The sequence below is a fragment of the Aspergillus alliaceus genome (genome assembly GCF_009176365.1).
Source record: "Aspergillus alliaceus strain CBS 536.65 unplaced genomic scaffold BDW43scaffold_7, whole genome shotgun sequence".
Lineage (NCBI taxonomy): Eukaryota > Fungi > Ascomycota > Eurotiomycetes > Eurotiales > Aspergillaceae > Aspergillus > Aspergillus alliaceus.
Window position 1 is genome coordinate 43,329 of NW_022474690.1, and position 12,656 is coordinate 55,984.

The 12,656-nt window shown below is 47.0% G+C and overlaps 4 protein-coding genes across 4 annotated transcripts; 3 read left to right on the plus strand and 1 right to left on the minus strand.

Annotated features, from left to right (window-relative positions):
- Positions 1-142: 142 nt before the first annotated feature.
- On the plus strand, positions 143-4,072 carry BDW43DRAFT_265752 (rRNA-processing protein UTP22). Its single transcript, XM_032040807.1, has one exon. It carries the CDS (start codon positions 255-257, stop codon positions 3,573-3,575), a length of 3,321 nt encoding a protein of 1,106 aa, XP_031903561.1. The 5' UTR covers positions 143-254; the 3' UTR covers positions 3,576-4,072.
- BDW43DRAFT_222812 (putative nuclear envelope pore membrane protein) lies at positions 3,685-8,212 on the minus strand. Its single transcript, XM_032039426.1, has 3 exons — positions 7,293-8,212; positions 4,054-7,238; positions 3,685-3,980 (listed from the first exon to the last, which is right to left on the minus strand). Exons 1-3 carry the CDS (start codon positions 7,731-7,733, stop codon positions 3,794-3,796), a joined length of 3,813 nt encoding a protein of 1,270 aa, XP_031903562.1. The 5' UTR covers positions 7,734-8,212; the 3' UTR covers positions 3,685-3,793.
- A 94-nt stretch (positions 8,213-8,306) lies between these two features.
- On the plus strand, positions 8,307-10,334 carry BDW43DRAFT_222827 (ubiquitin C-terminal hydrolase 37). Its single transcript, XM_032039427.1, has 6 exons — positions 8,307-8,734; positions 8,789-8,883; positions 8,944-9,043; positions 9,123-9,304; positions 9,378-9,562; positions 9,628-10,334. Exons 1-6 carry the CDS (start codon positions 8,603-8,605, stop codon positions 10,179-10,181), a joined length of 1,248 nt encoding a protein of 415 aa, XP_031903563.1. The 5' UTR covers positions 8,307-8,602; the 3' UTR covers positions 10,182-10,334.
- A 658-nt stretch (positions 10,335-10,992) lies between these two features.
- BDW43DRAFT_323101 (putative oxysterol binding protein (Orp8)) lies at positions 10,993-12,635 on the plus strand (the record flags this gene model as incomplete). Its single annotated transcript, XM_032049687.1, has 6 exons — positions 10,993-11,078; positions 11,143-11,219; positions 11,297-11,336; positions 11,393-11,462; positions 11,522-11,581; positions 11,663-12,635. The coding sequence occupies 6 exons, from the start codon at positions 10,993-10,995 to the stop codon at positions 12,611-12,613; spliced, it is 1,284 nt and encodes a 427-aa protein (XP_031903564.1). The 3' UTR covers positions 12,614-12,635.
- Positions 12,636-12,656: the final 21 nt, after the last annotated feature.

Sequence of the window (12,656 nt, forward strand, 5' to 3'; positions counted from 1 at the left end):
CATTAGAAATTCAATTTACCTAGCATGTACAATACAGTACATAGCAGTACGCGTGTATGTATTATATCTTACCGTCCCTATTTCGTAAAACGTGGGAAAAAAAAGGCCCGAGTTTTTTTTATCATGTCCACAACCACACTGACTTAGGTTCACTTTCATCTACAAAAAGTTGAAAGCGCCCTCTCTTTCTTCTTTGTTCTCCCTTCCACTTCATCTCTGCTTGCTTATACTTCTACTATCTATATCCGTCTAGCATGTCGGCTCATACAGCGAAGAGGAGGAAGATCAGCCCATCTCCGCATATTACCCACAAAGACGAGCAATTGAATGCGTCAAGTCAAAATGATCCCTCAAAGACGACTAGGAACGAGATTTCGGGTATAGATAGCACGGCTAGACGAGGAAACAATGATTGCTCTGCAGAGCTTGCGCTGGCCAGCGGATTCTACAAGTCTAATCTTTTCAAGCTACAATTAGACGAACTGCTCGCTGATTCGAGACCAAACTATGATAAACATGTGTCAAGGCTTCAGGATACCCTTAATAGGCTTAAGGAAATTATTGAAAACATACCTGAGAGACCTCCGAAACCCGCCTTTGAAGCCGAGAAGGATTTTCGCAGCGTGCATGGCATTGTCGTTCCATATCCCGAACCACGTCCAGGGAAAGACACGAAGTATTCCGTATCATATAGCAAGCCAACAAACGTTAACGTGGTAGGGAGCTTTGCTCTTAGGACAGGGGTCAGAGCATCAGGACCTTGCACGGTCGATTTGGCGGTGACGATGCCGAACACTCTTTTCCAGGAGAAGGATTATGTTAATCGTCGGTATTTCCATAAAAGGGCATATTACATCGCGTGCCTCGCGGCTGGAATCAAGGAGGCTGGGAGCTTAGGCTTTGAGGTCAAATTTGCACAACAGGACGGAGATAGCCTTCGGCCACTTGTTCTCATGGAATCTATAGATTCCGCTAGCAACGGGTCCAAAGCCACGAGACAACAAATTCGCATCTTCACTGCTACTGAAGAATCCTTGTTTCCCATCATCCGTACTCTGCCGATGAAAAACAATGTGCGCCAGGGTTCAACAGATTGGCCTGAACATCATGAGCCTACTCCCTTTTACAATGCAGCCCTCCGCTCCGAAGCTACAGTGGCACCCTTTCACGAGCTTTTGTATTCGACGGCCCAGGTGTGTGATTCTTTTAGGGACGCTTGCATTCTAGGACGGATATGGCTCCGTCAACGAGGATTTGGAACTTCTTTTCAAAGCGGCGGATTCGGAGGATTCGAGTGGACTGTTCTCATGTCTCTTCTCTTTGACGGAGGTGGCATCAACGGAAAGCCGGTTCTTCTAAAATCGTACAGTAGCTACCAGCTATTCAAAGCAACCATTCAGTTTCTTGCAGGAAGGAATCTGACAAATCCGCTCCTGCTCTTCGCATCCGATGTCCCTTCTCCTAGTGGTACGCCTATGCTCTATGACGGCAAAAGGGGGCTGAATATACTTTACAAAATGTCGCCTTGGTCCTATTCTCTCCTTCGTCATGAAGCAAGCACCACTCTGAGGATGTTGAACGAGTCTCGTGATGATAACTTCGAAAAAGTCTTTATCTATAAAGTAAACGAACCTCTGCTAAGGTTTGATCGACTTGTCGTACTCCCAATGCCTGATTATGGCGATATCCTTCGGACCATTAGTAACCAAAACGCCATATATGAGGTCCTCACGAAAGCCTTGGGGGATAGGGTGGAGCTTATATGTTTGTTTGGCCATGGCACTGAACCTTGGTCTGTGGGGAGAAAATACTGTTGCAGAAAGGCGAGCACAACCCTTTTTGTTGGATTAAACTTGAATCCTGAAAATACGATGCGAGCCGTTGATCATGGTCCGTTCGCGGAACAGAAGGAGGAAGCAGCAACTTTCCGGTCTTTCTGGGGGGAAAAGGCCGAGCTGAGACGTTTCAAGGATGGTACTATTCGCGAGAGCTTGGTCTGGTCTGACCAGCCGTCATTCTCTATAGTATATCAGCTTCTAGTATACATCCTTCAACGACATTTCAATTATGCAGAAAATGAGGTCAGGTATATCGGCGATGAATATGACAAAAAGCTCTGCAATAGCGGGGATGGGATATTCTCGTATTCTAGTCCTTCATTCCAGCTGGTTACCGATGCTTTCAATTCACTGGAGAAATCTTTCCAGGGGTTGGATGAAGTTCCGTTGACTGTTAGACAGTTGACTCCAGCTAGTCCACTTAGCCGGTACTCAGCTCTTAGAGTCCAAAGCGCTTCTGGCGTTATTCGTGGTCCCGTGGATATTGTTCTCCAGTTCGAAAGTTCCTCAAGGTGGCCAGATGATTTGGTAGCTATTCAGATGACTAAAGTGGCCTTTCTAGTCAAGATAGGTGACTCCTTAGTGTCGGCTGGAGCTGCTTCGTCATGCAAAGTTGGGCTAGAGAACGAATCGAGCCGCATGTTAAACAACGCCTTTTTGGACATATCCCACACATCGGGGGTCATTTTCCGGCTTAGGATACATCATGATCGGGAACAGTTATTACTAGAGCGTCAGCTGAAAGAAAAAGCGGCGAGCCCGCAAGCAAAACAAGAAGTTGCATATACCCTATCAGCGTACAAGCGACTCTTCATCCAGTCTCCTCGCCTGACTCAAGCAATTCGTACTCTATGTACGCGTTTCCCCTTACTATCACCCACAACCCGCCTCGTCAAACATTGGTTCAATTGCCACCTTTTTACCGGCCTTATTAAAGAAGAAGTAATTGAGTTATTGGTGGCTCGAGTCTTTACTCAACCGTACCCCTGGGATAGTCCTTCAAGTGTTATGGTCGGCTTGCTGAGGACTCTTCATTTCCTTTCGCGGTGGGACTGGCAGCAAGACCCATTGATCGTCGATTTGGGCGGCGGGCTTGACCAGGATGCTACTAGAGCTATACACAATCGCTTTTCAGGATGGAGAAGCGTCGACCCGGCAATGAACACTGTTGCTTTGTTTGTGGCTTCAGATATGGATCCTGATGGGGTAACTTGGACGCAGTACGAAATGCCTCCGAAGGTAGTTGCAGCCCGGATGTCCATGTTGGCGAAGGGGGCCGTAAAGTTGGTGCGGGAAAGGGGCCTTGCCCTTACTATTTCCGACTTATTCGAAACATCATTGGCACCTTACGATTTCATTGTTCATTTGCGCTCGAAAATACTGGATGATCGCCCAGTGTCATTTACAAAGTATAAGAACTTGAACGGACCAGATAAAAAGGGCCAGAGCGTCAAATCCACAGCCGTGGAGTCCTTCATCCATGATTTGCAAGCCTGTTTCAGTCCGAATATTCTCTTCTTCCATGGAGACGAATGTGATGTGATTGCAGGGCTTTGGAACCCACAGGCAATGAGATCCAGGAGCTGGAGTCTGAAAATGGCATTCTCGTCATCCCCATCGACATTGAAAACTTCTGGAAAGGGCGAGGTTTCGATCAACTGTGATGCAATTCTCAACGAAATATCTAGGCTAGGGGGTGCTTTGGTTGACAGCATTGAAGTTTTGGGCGTAGATTAGGGTTCTTATGAATCGTCTGTATATTTTCATATGTATTGTATTATACCTAGGAGCGCCGTTGCAATGCAAGCATATTGAAATCAAACAAGAGAGTAAAGGTGAGAATACAACACAACAACCAAAGCAAAAACAAAGCTTTTTTCTCTAAAAATAAAGAGAAAGAAAGAGCGAAGTGTGACTCTTAACATTACATCACGTATCAATCTCTGTCCTCAGCCTTACGGTGCAGCTGCTTTCTCAGACTTCTCTAGATGTGTCTGAGATGAGAATGAACAGAACTTGTCCTTGATTGCCACAACCTCATAAGTTCCCTCGTCCGAGGTTTTAATCGTCTTGATATGTTCGAAGGAAATGTCATGCTTAATGTCAAGTATTTCCGATTTCTTTCCTTTTCGTGCGATAGAGCTACGAATATACCTAAAGAGATAATTAGTCTTTAGGTGGGAGCAAAAAAGAAAAGAAAAAAGACAAAACATACGTGAATTCAAAGGGTGGTGTCCCCCAGAACTCAAAATGAAGTTCTGCTTCTCCACCTTCGTGTATATCAATGATAGAGGTCTTGCCTCTACTGATTCTAACACTCGGCATCTCGTGTATGGTTTTCGTGATGTTTTTGTGCGCTTTGCATTTGCCACTTGCACCATCGCTTACAGCAGTGATCGTGAATACGCCTGGCCTCTCTGCGATGCGACGAAAATTCGTCGCTCGGGAGGTAGCCTTTCTGGCAGCCCCATCGAATGTGTAGAACACGTCAAATGGTGCATGCCCTGAAAGTGAGAAAGAAAGCCGCTCACCAACACAATAGTCAGACTTAGATTCAAGTGGGATCACCGTAGGCACATCAGAGACTGCAACCCTCACGGATGAGGTATCATATTCAGTAGCTCGCTGACATCCGCGCGCGTCTCTGACCTTGTGAATACTGACGACGTGCTGGCCCAGGTCTAAATGACGTCGTGGTATGGGAAGGCTGTGCCTGTTTGAATTAATATTCGAGATTGATATGAATTCCGGCTTTGCTTTTGAATGGTGTTTGATCGATATTTCCAGAGAGAATGGTGGGACGCCATCCAAAGTGATGGGGATTAATTCTTCGCCGCTGACATCCTCTTTGCAAAATCCGTAAATACGGCCAGGAGCATCAAATCGAGCAGATGGCAAGGGGTTCACCTTCTGTGTCACTGTCACCGGGCTGCTTCTGGGGTCATGATCGTAGAGATTGTCACCGATTTCCGTAAACTTGTATGTATATATCCCAGCTTCGGAGGTATCCATTTCCATAGAAGCTGCATGAAGAGCTGTTCTCAGGCTGTGTAGCCGAACAGATGGAGAACCACGAGTAGTCTTGCGCTGCTGCTCATACTTAACACTGTACGGTGGACTACCCGACAACCGAAGCTCAAGACTGTCATCGTCCCCTTGACAAACATCGCGCTTCCCTATATGCCCGCCCGCTATGACGGGAGAGCCATCCACAGCAGTGATCTGCGGCCGAGGTATCCAGGTCACCTCGAATGTCTTAGCTGCTTGGTCAACAAATCCTGGGCAGGAACTATCGGTTACTCCAAGGAGCTGATAATGCCCTTCTTGTTCTATCGTTAAAGCGCTGTTTTCCTGCCAAAATGTTTTCTCAAAGATCGGAGAATCGTGATTCGTTTTGTACCTCACAGACCATGGTCGCTCACCACTCAATCTGACGGGAATTTCGACTTTGGAGCTCTGCAAAGCCGAGTATTTCCGGGCTTTCTCAATCTCGCCGAAAGATACGTGGGGCGGTTTCGATCGAGCATCGATTTGAATACTATCCTTCAGGGTTCGTTTGCAGTTTGAGCGGTCCTTAACGCTCGTTAACACAAGGTTATATTCACCACCACTGACGAGCTTTTCGGTCACAATGCTTGATGTGTCACTCTCTGAATTCAAGATATGCTTGGTTTTTTTGCCATTATGAACCAGTTCATACTGCAAAACCCACGGTCCCTCGCCAAGGAAGGCTACATCCACAGATACAGGTTCACCGAAGCAAGCCTTGCGCAACTCTCGGGACCCAAGAAAATGGGCAGAAGCGGGGGGTTTAACGTGTTGCTCCAGAATGGGCGCCTTATCCTTGAGAGAACGCGGCGCATATACCGTGTCTGCAATATCCAAGAAGCGATAGCGATAGAAACCCGCTTCAGATGGGGTGAAGTCCAGTTGAGTTCGCAGCCCCTCGATTGTTTGGGTCTTGGTTTCAATGCCTTTGGAATGCTCAATAACGTACCGGAGCCGGAATGGCGGTGATCCAGTGAGATCTAGGTCAACAAGCAACCCAACCGGGTTGTTTGCGCATTTATCGAAAATCTTCTCGTACCTAACACCCAACTCAGGTTCTGGTGGGTTGTGCAGATAGCATGACGATGGTTCCAAGATTTCTCCCGAGCAAAACTGACTTGAGATAGAATTTAAACTGTACCATCCCGGGTCCTTTATCTGGGGCTTCTGATCCAGACTCTTCAACGACAACTTCCGGACTTTGCCAGGCATATCATCAGCAGCCTCTTGGTCGTTATTATTAAACGAGTATATGAGAGAAAAGGGCCCATCGTTGCCATATCCTTGTCCCGATTGATGAAACTTGACAGGCAGGTCCACATTATCACCTCGTGCAACTTCTATGAAGTGCTGATCATTGCATCCAAACAAAGACAACCGGGGTCTTTCATGGACAGAGAACTGATGCCATTGAGACAGCGATTTCATGGGTGGTCGATCGACTTCATCCAAGAGCGCTGTATAATTTGCCACGTTCCCACTGCCATCATGCACTTCCTCAATCGCATAAAGCCACTCTCCGCCGAGGTTCAGTGACTCGTTTAACGGAACCTCGATTGTTTGGCTCTGAGCCCAAGCAACATCTGGCTCTCGCGCGTTAAAAAGAGTACCAGGATTCCTCTGACCCAGTAACGGTGATCGTAAGTAGTCTGGTTGGATGTTTTGGAAAGAGAAGCCCCGATCACGACGATTCACCTGTCTGCTATATTTGATCTTCAACGGTGGTGTACCCTCGACTGTCAAGACCAAGTTAGAAAGCTCGCCTCGACACTTGTGGGTGTGAGCGCTTTTAATCAAAGCTCGGGGACAGGAAACAACAAGCGCATCAGATCTTCGCATACGAACGTCAAGATTAGATTCATCTACTACCCTCTGGAGACGGTATATCCCAGGTCGCCGAATTGGGAATAGAAGGTCGCGATGCAACTCGGAGCCAGAGGCTCGGTACTTTTTGTCTGCTTGACGCTTAATCTGCTTGAGCTGCTTCGAAGGTATCGTAATCGTTTCATTCTCGCCGCTATTGAAATCTAAGCGGAATAGCTCGATTAGAATAGGGTCGGTCTGGTTGACTCGAATGGGCAAATTGACAGTGCTCTTCTGCGAATCTATACAGAAAGATATCTGATCAGGATTTAATACGGCGGATCTAAATAAGTTCATTAGTATCCTAAATTGGAAAACCAATGTCATGTAGGGGCCAAACCCTTCAGGTAATATATGAACTATTTGCTTTCCTAGTATGAGTGAAGCATTGTGGATAATATCGCCGGGCTTTACACTCCGTTCGGATATCGACAATTCTCTATCATAGGCCAGTTTGACCATACCTGATATCCACACACCAATTGGGATCTAGTCAAGGTTAGCGAGTTTAGGTACTGTGAGAGCAGGCATTTCACCACATACGGGGATTCGGAACATCAGGAATATGTTGCCAACTACATGAATCAGAAACACCGCAAGCGTTGTAGGGAAAGCCCATTCTAGCCAAGGTATGCGTAAGGCCTGAAGTCCGAAAAGGAACACCCCATCAATACAAGCCCACTTCAGAAATAACCAGGTTGCATCCAAATCATCCGAGGCTTTCCAAGACTCATAAAGCCGCCAAGCGTTGAGCGCGACATAAAAAGCCACTATATAGAGCCGCTGTGACGGGGCATCTACCATCCCAACCGGAATAAGTGGCGGACTTGCATCCTGGATAGTGGGCGAAGCATTTGAAGGGGACCGCTGCAAGCCGATATCGTGCGGTTTTGATACAGAATGAGAGGCGTAAAAGTCTCGCGAGTTCCGCGCCGTCTGGGGCGTCTGAGGGAAAGCAGACCGAAGTCGGGGAGTGCCGTTCATGGCATGCTGTGGTGGCCGAGTACCTACGGTATAGTGATATCACCTTTATGACCAGTCAGCGTATTTGTGAATGGGTTGTCAACGAGGTATCATCCACTATTGTGAGCTCAAGCACCACCGAGAGTATACCTCTGATGAATATGAAATTTTCTACCTTTTGGCCGGTCTGGGGCCAATACTAGGTATACAAACAGGAACGGCAAAAGGTCCTTGCACGTTCGTGATACCTTGAATTAGGAGTAGGCGCCGTCCAAAGGCCGTCATCTATCTCTCATCACTCACTGCCAAAATGGTGCTGGAACTGACTTGAGGCGACAATTTAGTGTAAGCGCAGTTTTCTTCTTTGTTAAAAGGGAAATGGAAAAGGTCGTCACAGCACAAGAACTTCGGCTGGCAATAACCTTCAACGCGTGGAGTCGTGTTGGAGGGTAATTTCAGCCAATGGGAAAGCCGAAGTGGCTGTGGGCGGTCAGGTTGAACCCTGTAGTGTAATACTTCGTAAGTACAGTACTACTAGCATTTTAGATACTTCAATACTCTGTACTGCTAGGCACTGATTGAAGAAACACATGACTTTACTAAACCCGCCAGGTACATCATCCTGTATGTTCTTCGCTTTACAACTTTCAGAGCAGTCCTTTCAAACCCTTTTTATTTTCGTAATTCTCCAGTTGTCTTGCTCTTAGTCCATGACGGGACATTAGTATACCTAGTAAGGACCGCCTCCAATCATAATAACATCTCCTACCCAATGCCAACACATTTAACATATTTCACGCCCTGATACTTTGGTATCTTTATGGTGTCCACAATACCTTCATGTACCCGAATTTTTAGAATTCCCTGAAAATTGAATTACACCCATACACATGGCTCAACGCACAAAACGACGACGGTTGAATCTTCAGCCAGGTCTTAATTCCGCCAGTGAACCATTCCAGCCAGCAACAGCGAAGGAGAAGGAAATCTGGAATGGCTTTTGTGAGCTGGAGTCGGAACCTGTAATTGCTATTGTCGATACACAATTTTCTAGTCTGTACTAACCCTCATCTAAGGCTCTTTTTAATGTGATGTTGCGAGAGTTCGGGGTTAAAGGCGTCAAAGTCCAGGAAGTTGTATCATTAGAAGAAGAGATGATGGCATTCTTAAAGTAAGGGCCCTTGAGAGTAATGTCCATTTTATACTAACTAGAGTACCCTCGATTGCATAGCAAGCCTGTCTTTGGTTTAATCTTTCTGTTTCGTTGGCGTGAAGATGATCCTGACAAGCAAGAAGCAAGCTGCCCAGAGGGACTCTGGTTTGCAAACCAGGTCAGTTTTATCTCACACACCCACACTCAGTCTCCCCTGGCGCCTTTGAGGGACTCACTTGCTGATATTTTTCGATTAGACCGCCAGTAATGCCTGCGCCAGTGTAGCGCTCCTGAATATTGTTAACAATATAGAAGGCATTGAGCTCGGGGCCAATCTGCAACATTTTAAAGATTTTACTATGCCGTTTACCCCGGCGCTTAGAGGAGATGCCATCAGCAACTTTGAGTTCGTCAAACGAATACACAATTCATTTGCAAGGTGAGGATGCCATTGACAGCAAGGCTTTCGTGTCTTACCCTCACTGCCATGAATTTATCTTACTCTGGTACAGGAAAATGGATATGCTCACTTCAGATCTTCAACTTAAACAAGAGGCGACATCTAGGAGACCTCACTCGACCAAAAACAATCACAATGAAACGGAAACGGACGCAGGATTCCACTTCATTGCATTCGTCCCTGCATTGGGAAAAGTCTGGAAGTTCGACGGTTTGGAACGCCAGCCTCAGGCACTCGGTACGCGAAGCCAATCATGAGAATTATATGGGAAGTACAAGCCGCTGACGCGACGTGACTTACAGGGCCTTGTACTCCCGGTGAGGATTGGTTGGAGCTAGTGAAACCGAACCTGATCACCAGGATGACTGCATATGAAGAAGATCAGATTGAGTTTTCAATCCTCGGTCTCGTCAGAGATCCGCTTCTCGACCTTATTGACAAACTAGCGGTTAATATAAAGTGTCTGGAAATTCTTAATCAGCGCTTAACTACGCAAGATCCTGCAGCGGCACACCTGGGATTGGCGTTTGCAAGCCCCGTCCTTGAAAACATTATCTTGGGACCCGAAAAATCCTATAATATGACCAGGGAATGTATCGACCAGGCCATTATCCCGGTAGAGCTAGAGACGTGCGACTCATTCTCTATGGAAGAGATATCCGGGCGCCGACAAAAGCTGTGCAATGAACAGCAAGAGTTACGAGCTGCGATTCGGGAAGAGCAGCAAACCCAGCGGGCGGATGACGACCATGCGGTGGGGCGGAGGTACGATTACGGGCCAGCGATAAGAACGTGGCTGCGAACCTTGGCCCGTAAAGGGATGATTGAGAGCCTAATAGTACCCGTAGGAGTATGACACCGTCGAGAGGAGAGAGCCTTGTTCCCATGATAGTGGGGGTTTTGGGGGCAAGAATGGAATGGGTCGTAAATACCAGATGATAAAAAAAAGAAACAAATATTTGGTTACGAGTACTATTCTCAGTAGTAGTATCGGTACTTTACCTAGTACTCTGTGCTACCTACTTGTAGGTAGTAGGAAACGTGATGCGCCGATTGGATGATAGCTAATCTCTCTAACGAGGTGTATGTACAGGACTACTAGGCTACTTACGAGTACAGCCTTAGTAGTAAGTACATACTACTCTGGGGTACTCCTCCCGGTACTAGGTACTCCATACTAAATGTATTGATTTAATAGGAGTTAAGTAATTTACCCGGCAATTTCCATGCTATCCATGAACAATCAATCAATCAGATCAGTTCCCTATATGACTGTGACGTACGGTGAAATATTTCCCAAACGTCACCGCCTCTGGACGAAGAACAAACTTGTCGCCGCTTTTTTCTTATTCAAGCTCAACTTCTTGAGTCCGGAGTCAACTCTTTTCTTTTCCCTTTCTTGATTTACTCCTCGTAGCTCCCCGCAGGTGGACCGTTGAGAGTACAGGCTCTCTTATCTTTATTTATTTAGCTGCTTTTGGTCATAATTGCCCTCTTTTCCTGGTCAGTGGTGGGGGTGGGAAGCAGAACCTGGTGGAATTCCCCTTGCGTTTTTAGTCGCCACACTGATTCTGCCTATTAAGAAGACAATCCTATATTGTCGCTTTCCCGGCCATATATCTACTCCTTTCCCCTTTGTCCCAACCATCTGAAACGCTAGAACCGCTATGTCTTCCGCCACAACATCAAATGTTCCCGAGAAAACTCCTGACGACTCTTCCAAATTGAAGACCTTCCTTTCCATTTTAAAGAAGTACGTGTAGCTGTTTCATATACCAGTCGGTCTATGTTAATTCAACCGTTCTGCGGCTTTATAGATTCATCGGAGTCGCCGATATTGCATCTGTTCGCTTTTCATTACCTGCCCATCTTCTAGAGCCGACGCCCAACCTGGGTAGGTTGTCACCTGTTGAAGGCTGTGCTGGTGCGCTCCAAACAAAGTGATTACTGACTGGGTTGGTGAACTGGTAGAATACTGGAACTACTTGGATAGACCAGAGACCTTTGCAAGGTCAGCAAGGTAGCCTATCTTCCACCAAGGCTCGTTTTCTGACGGGAGAGTCACAGCATTGGTAAATCAGAAGATCCGCTGGGCCGGACGCTGGAGGTCTTAAGGTTTTGGTTTACAAAGGACTTGGTATAGCTCTCCGCGCAACTTCGGCTGTTTGGGGAACAGTTTCACTGAACATGTCATAGAAATACATCAAGGGAAAGCCGTGCAAGCCATATAATTCTACACTGGGTGAATTCTTTAGGGTGGGTTAGACCTTCTATCGGGGTTGTTTGATTTTTTGTGAATCACCAACCAACTCATGACTGACACACACAAACTCACAGGCCACTTGGGAAGTTGATGCCACCCTCCCGGAGATACAGGTGCGTTCTGAGGCTAGGACAGCGGATGGAATATCCACCATAAAGGACGGCGATGGGGAGGCGGTCAAGGTATGCTACCTGACTGAACAGACATCTCACCACCCACCAGTATCCGCTTTCTTCATCGACTGCCCACAGCGCGGAGTCTCAGCACGTGGCTTCGACCAGATTAGTGCTAAATTCACAGGCACAAGTATTCGCGTTGCGCCCGGTCAGCACAACTTAGGAATATTCGTCAACATTGCTTCCAGGGATAATGAAGAATACCAGTTGACGCACCCGGCTGCTCATTTGGGCGGCCTACTGAGGGGTGCACTGGCTATTACTGTGTCGGATACATGTTATGTTACTTGCCGCAAAACACGAATCAAGGTGATTTTGCAATACCTCGAAGATGGCTGGATCGGCCGAGCTCAGAACAGGGTCGAGGGCGTGATTTTCCGATACGACCCTGATATGGACACCACAACGAAAGTAAAAGACGTGCCGGAAAGCGATATTCTTGCGAAAATCACCGGGTCGTGGCATGGAAAAATCCATTTCACTTTGTCTGGGACAAGTGAGCCTCAGCTTCTAATCGATATTAGCCCGCTTTTCCCTGTCGCGAAGAGTGTCCCCCCCGAGGAGATCCAACTATCGAATGAGTCTCGCAAGTTTTGGTCCAGCGTCACCCAGGCGATACTGGATAAAAATTATAGCCAGGCTACCAAATATAAGCAGGATATTGAAGAAAAACAGCGCCAAAAGGCTGCTGAAAGACAGGCAACGAGCGAGACGTGGCGGCCGCGGTTCTTTACTGACGCTGTTACTCCATTGGGCAAGCCAGAGTTGACTGAAGAAGGGCGCAAGGCTCTGGAAGGGCTTCGTATTGGCGACTACTGTTTGAAGGAAAGTGAGACAAAAGGCGCATAGACTTCACGTTCTGGTGCGATTGTACATACATACATAGGGTTGG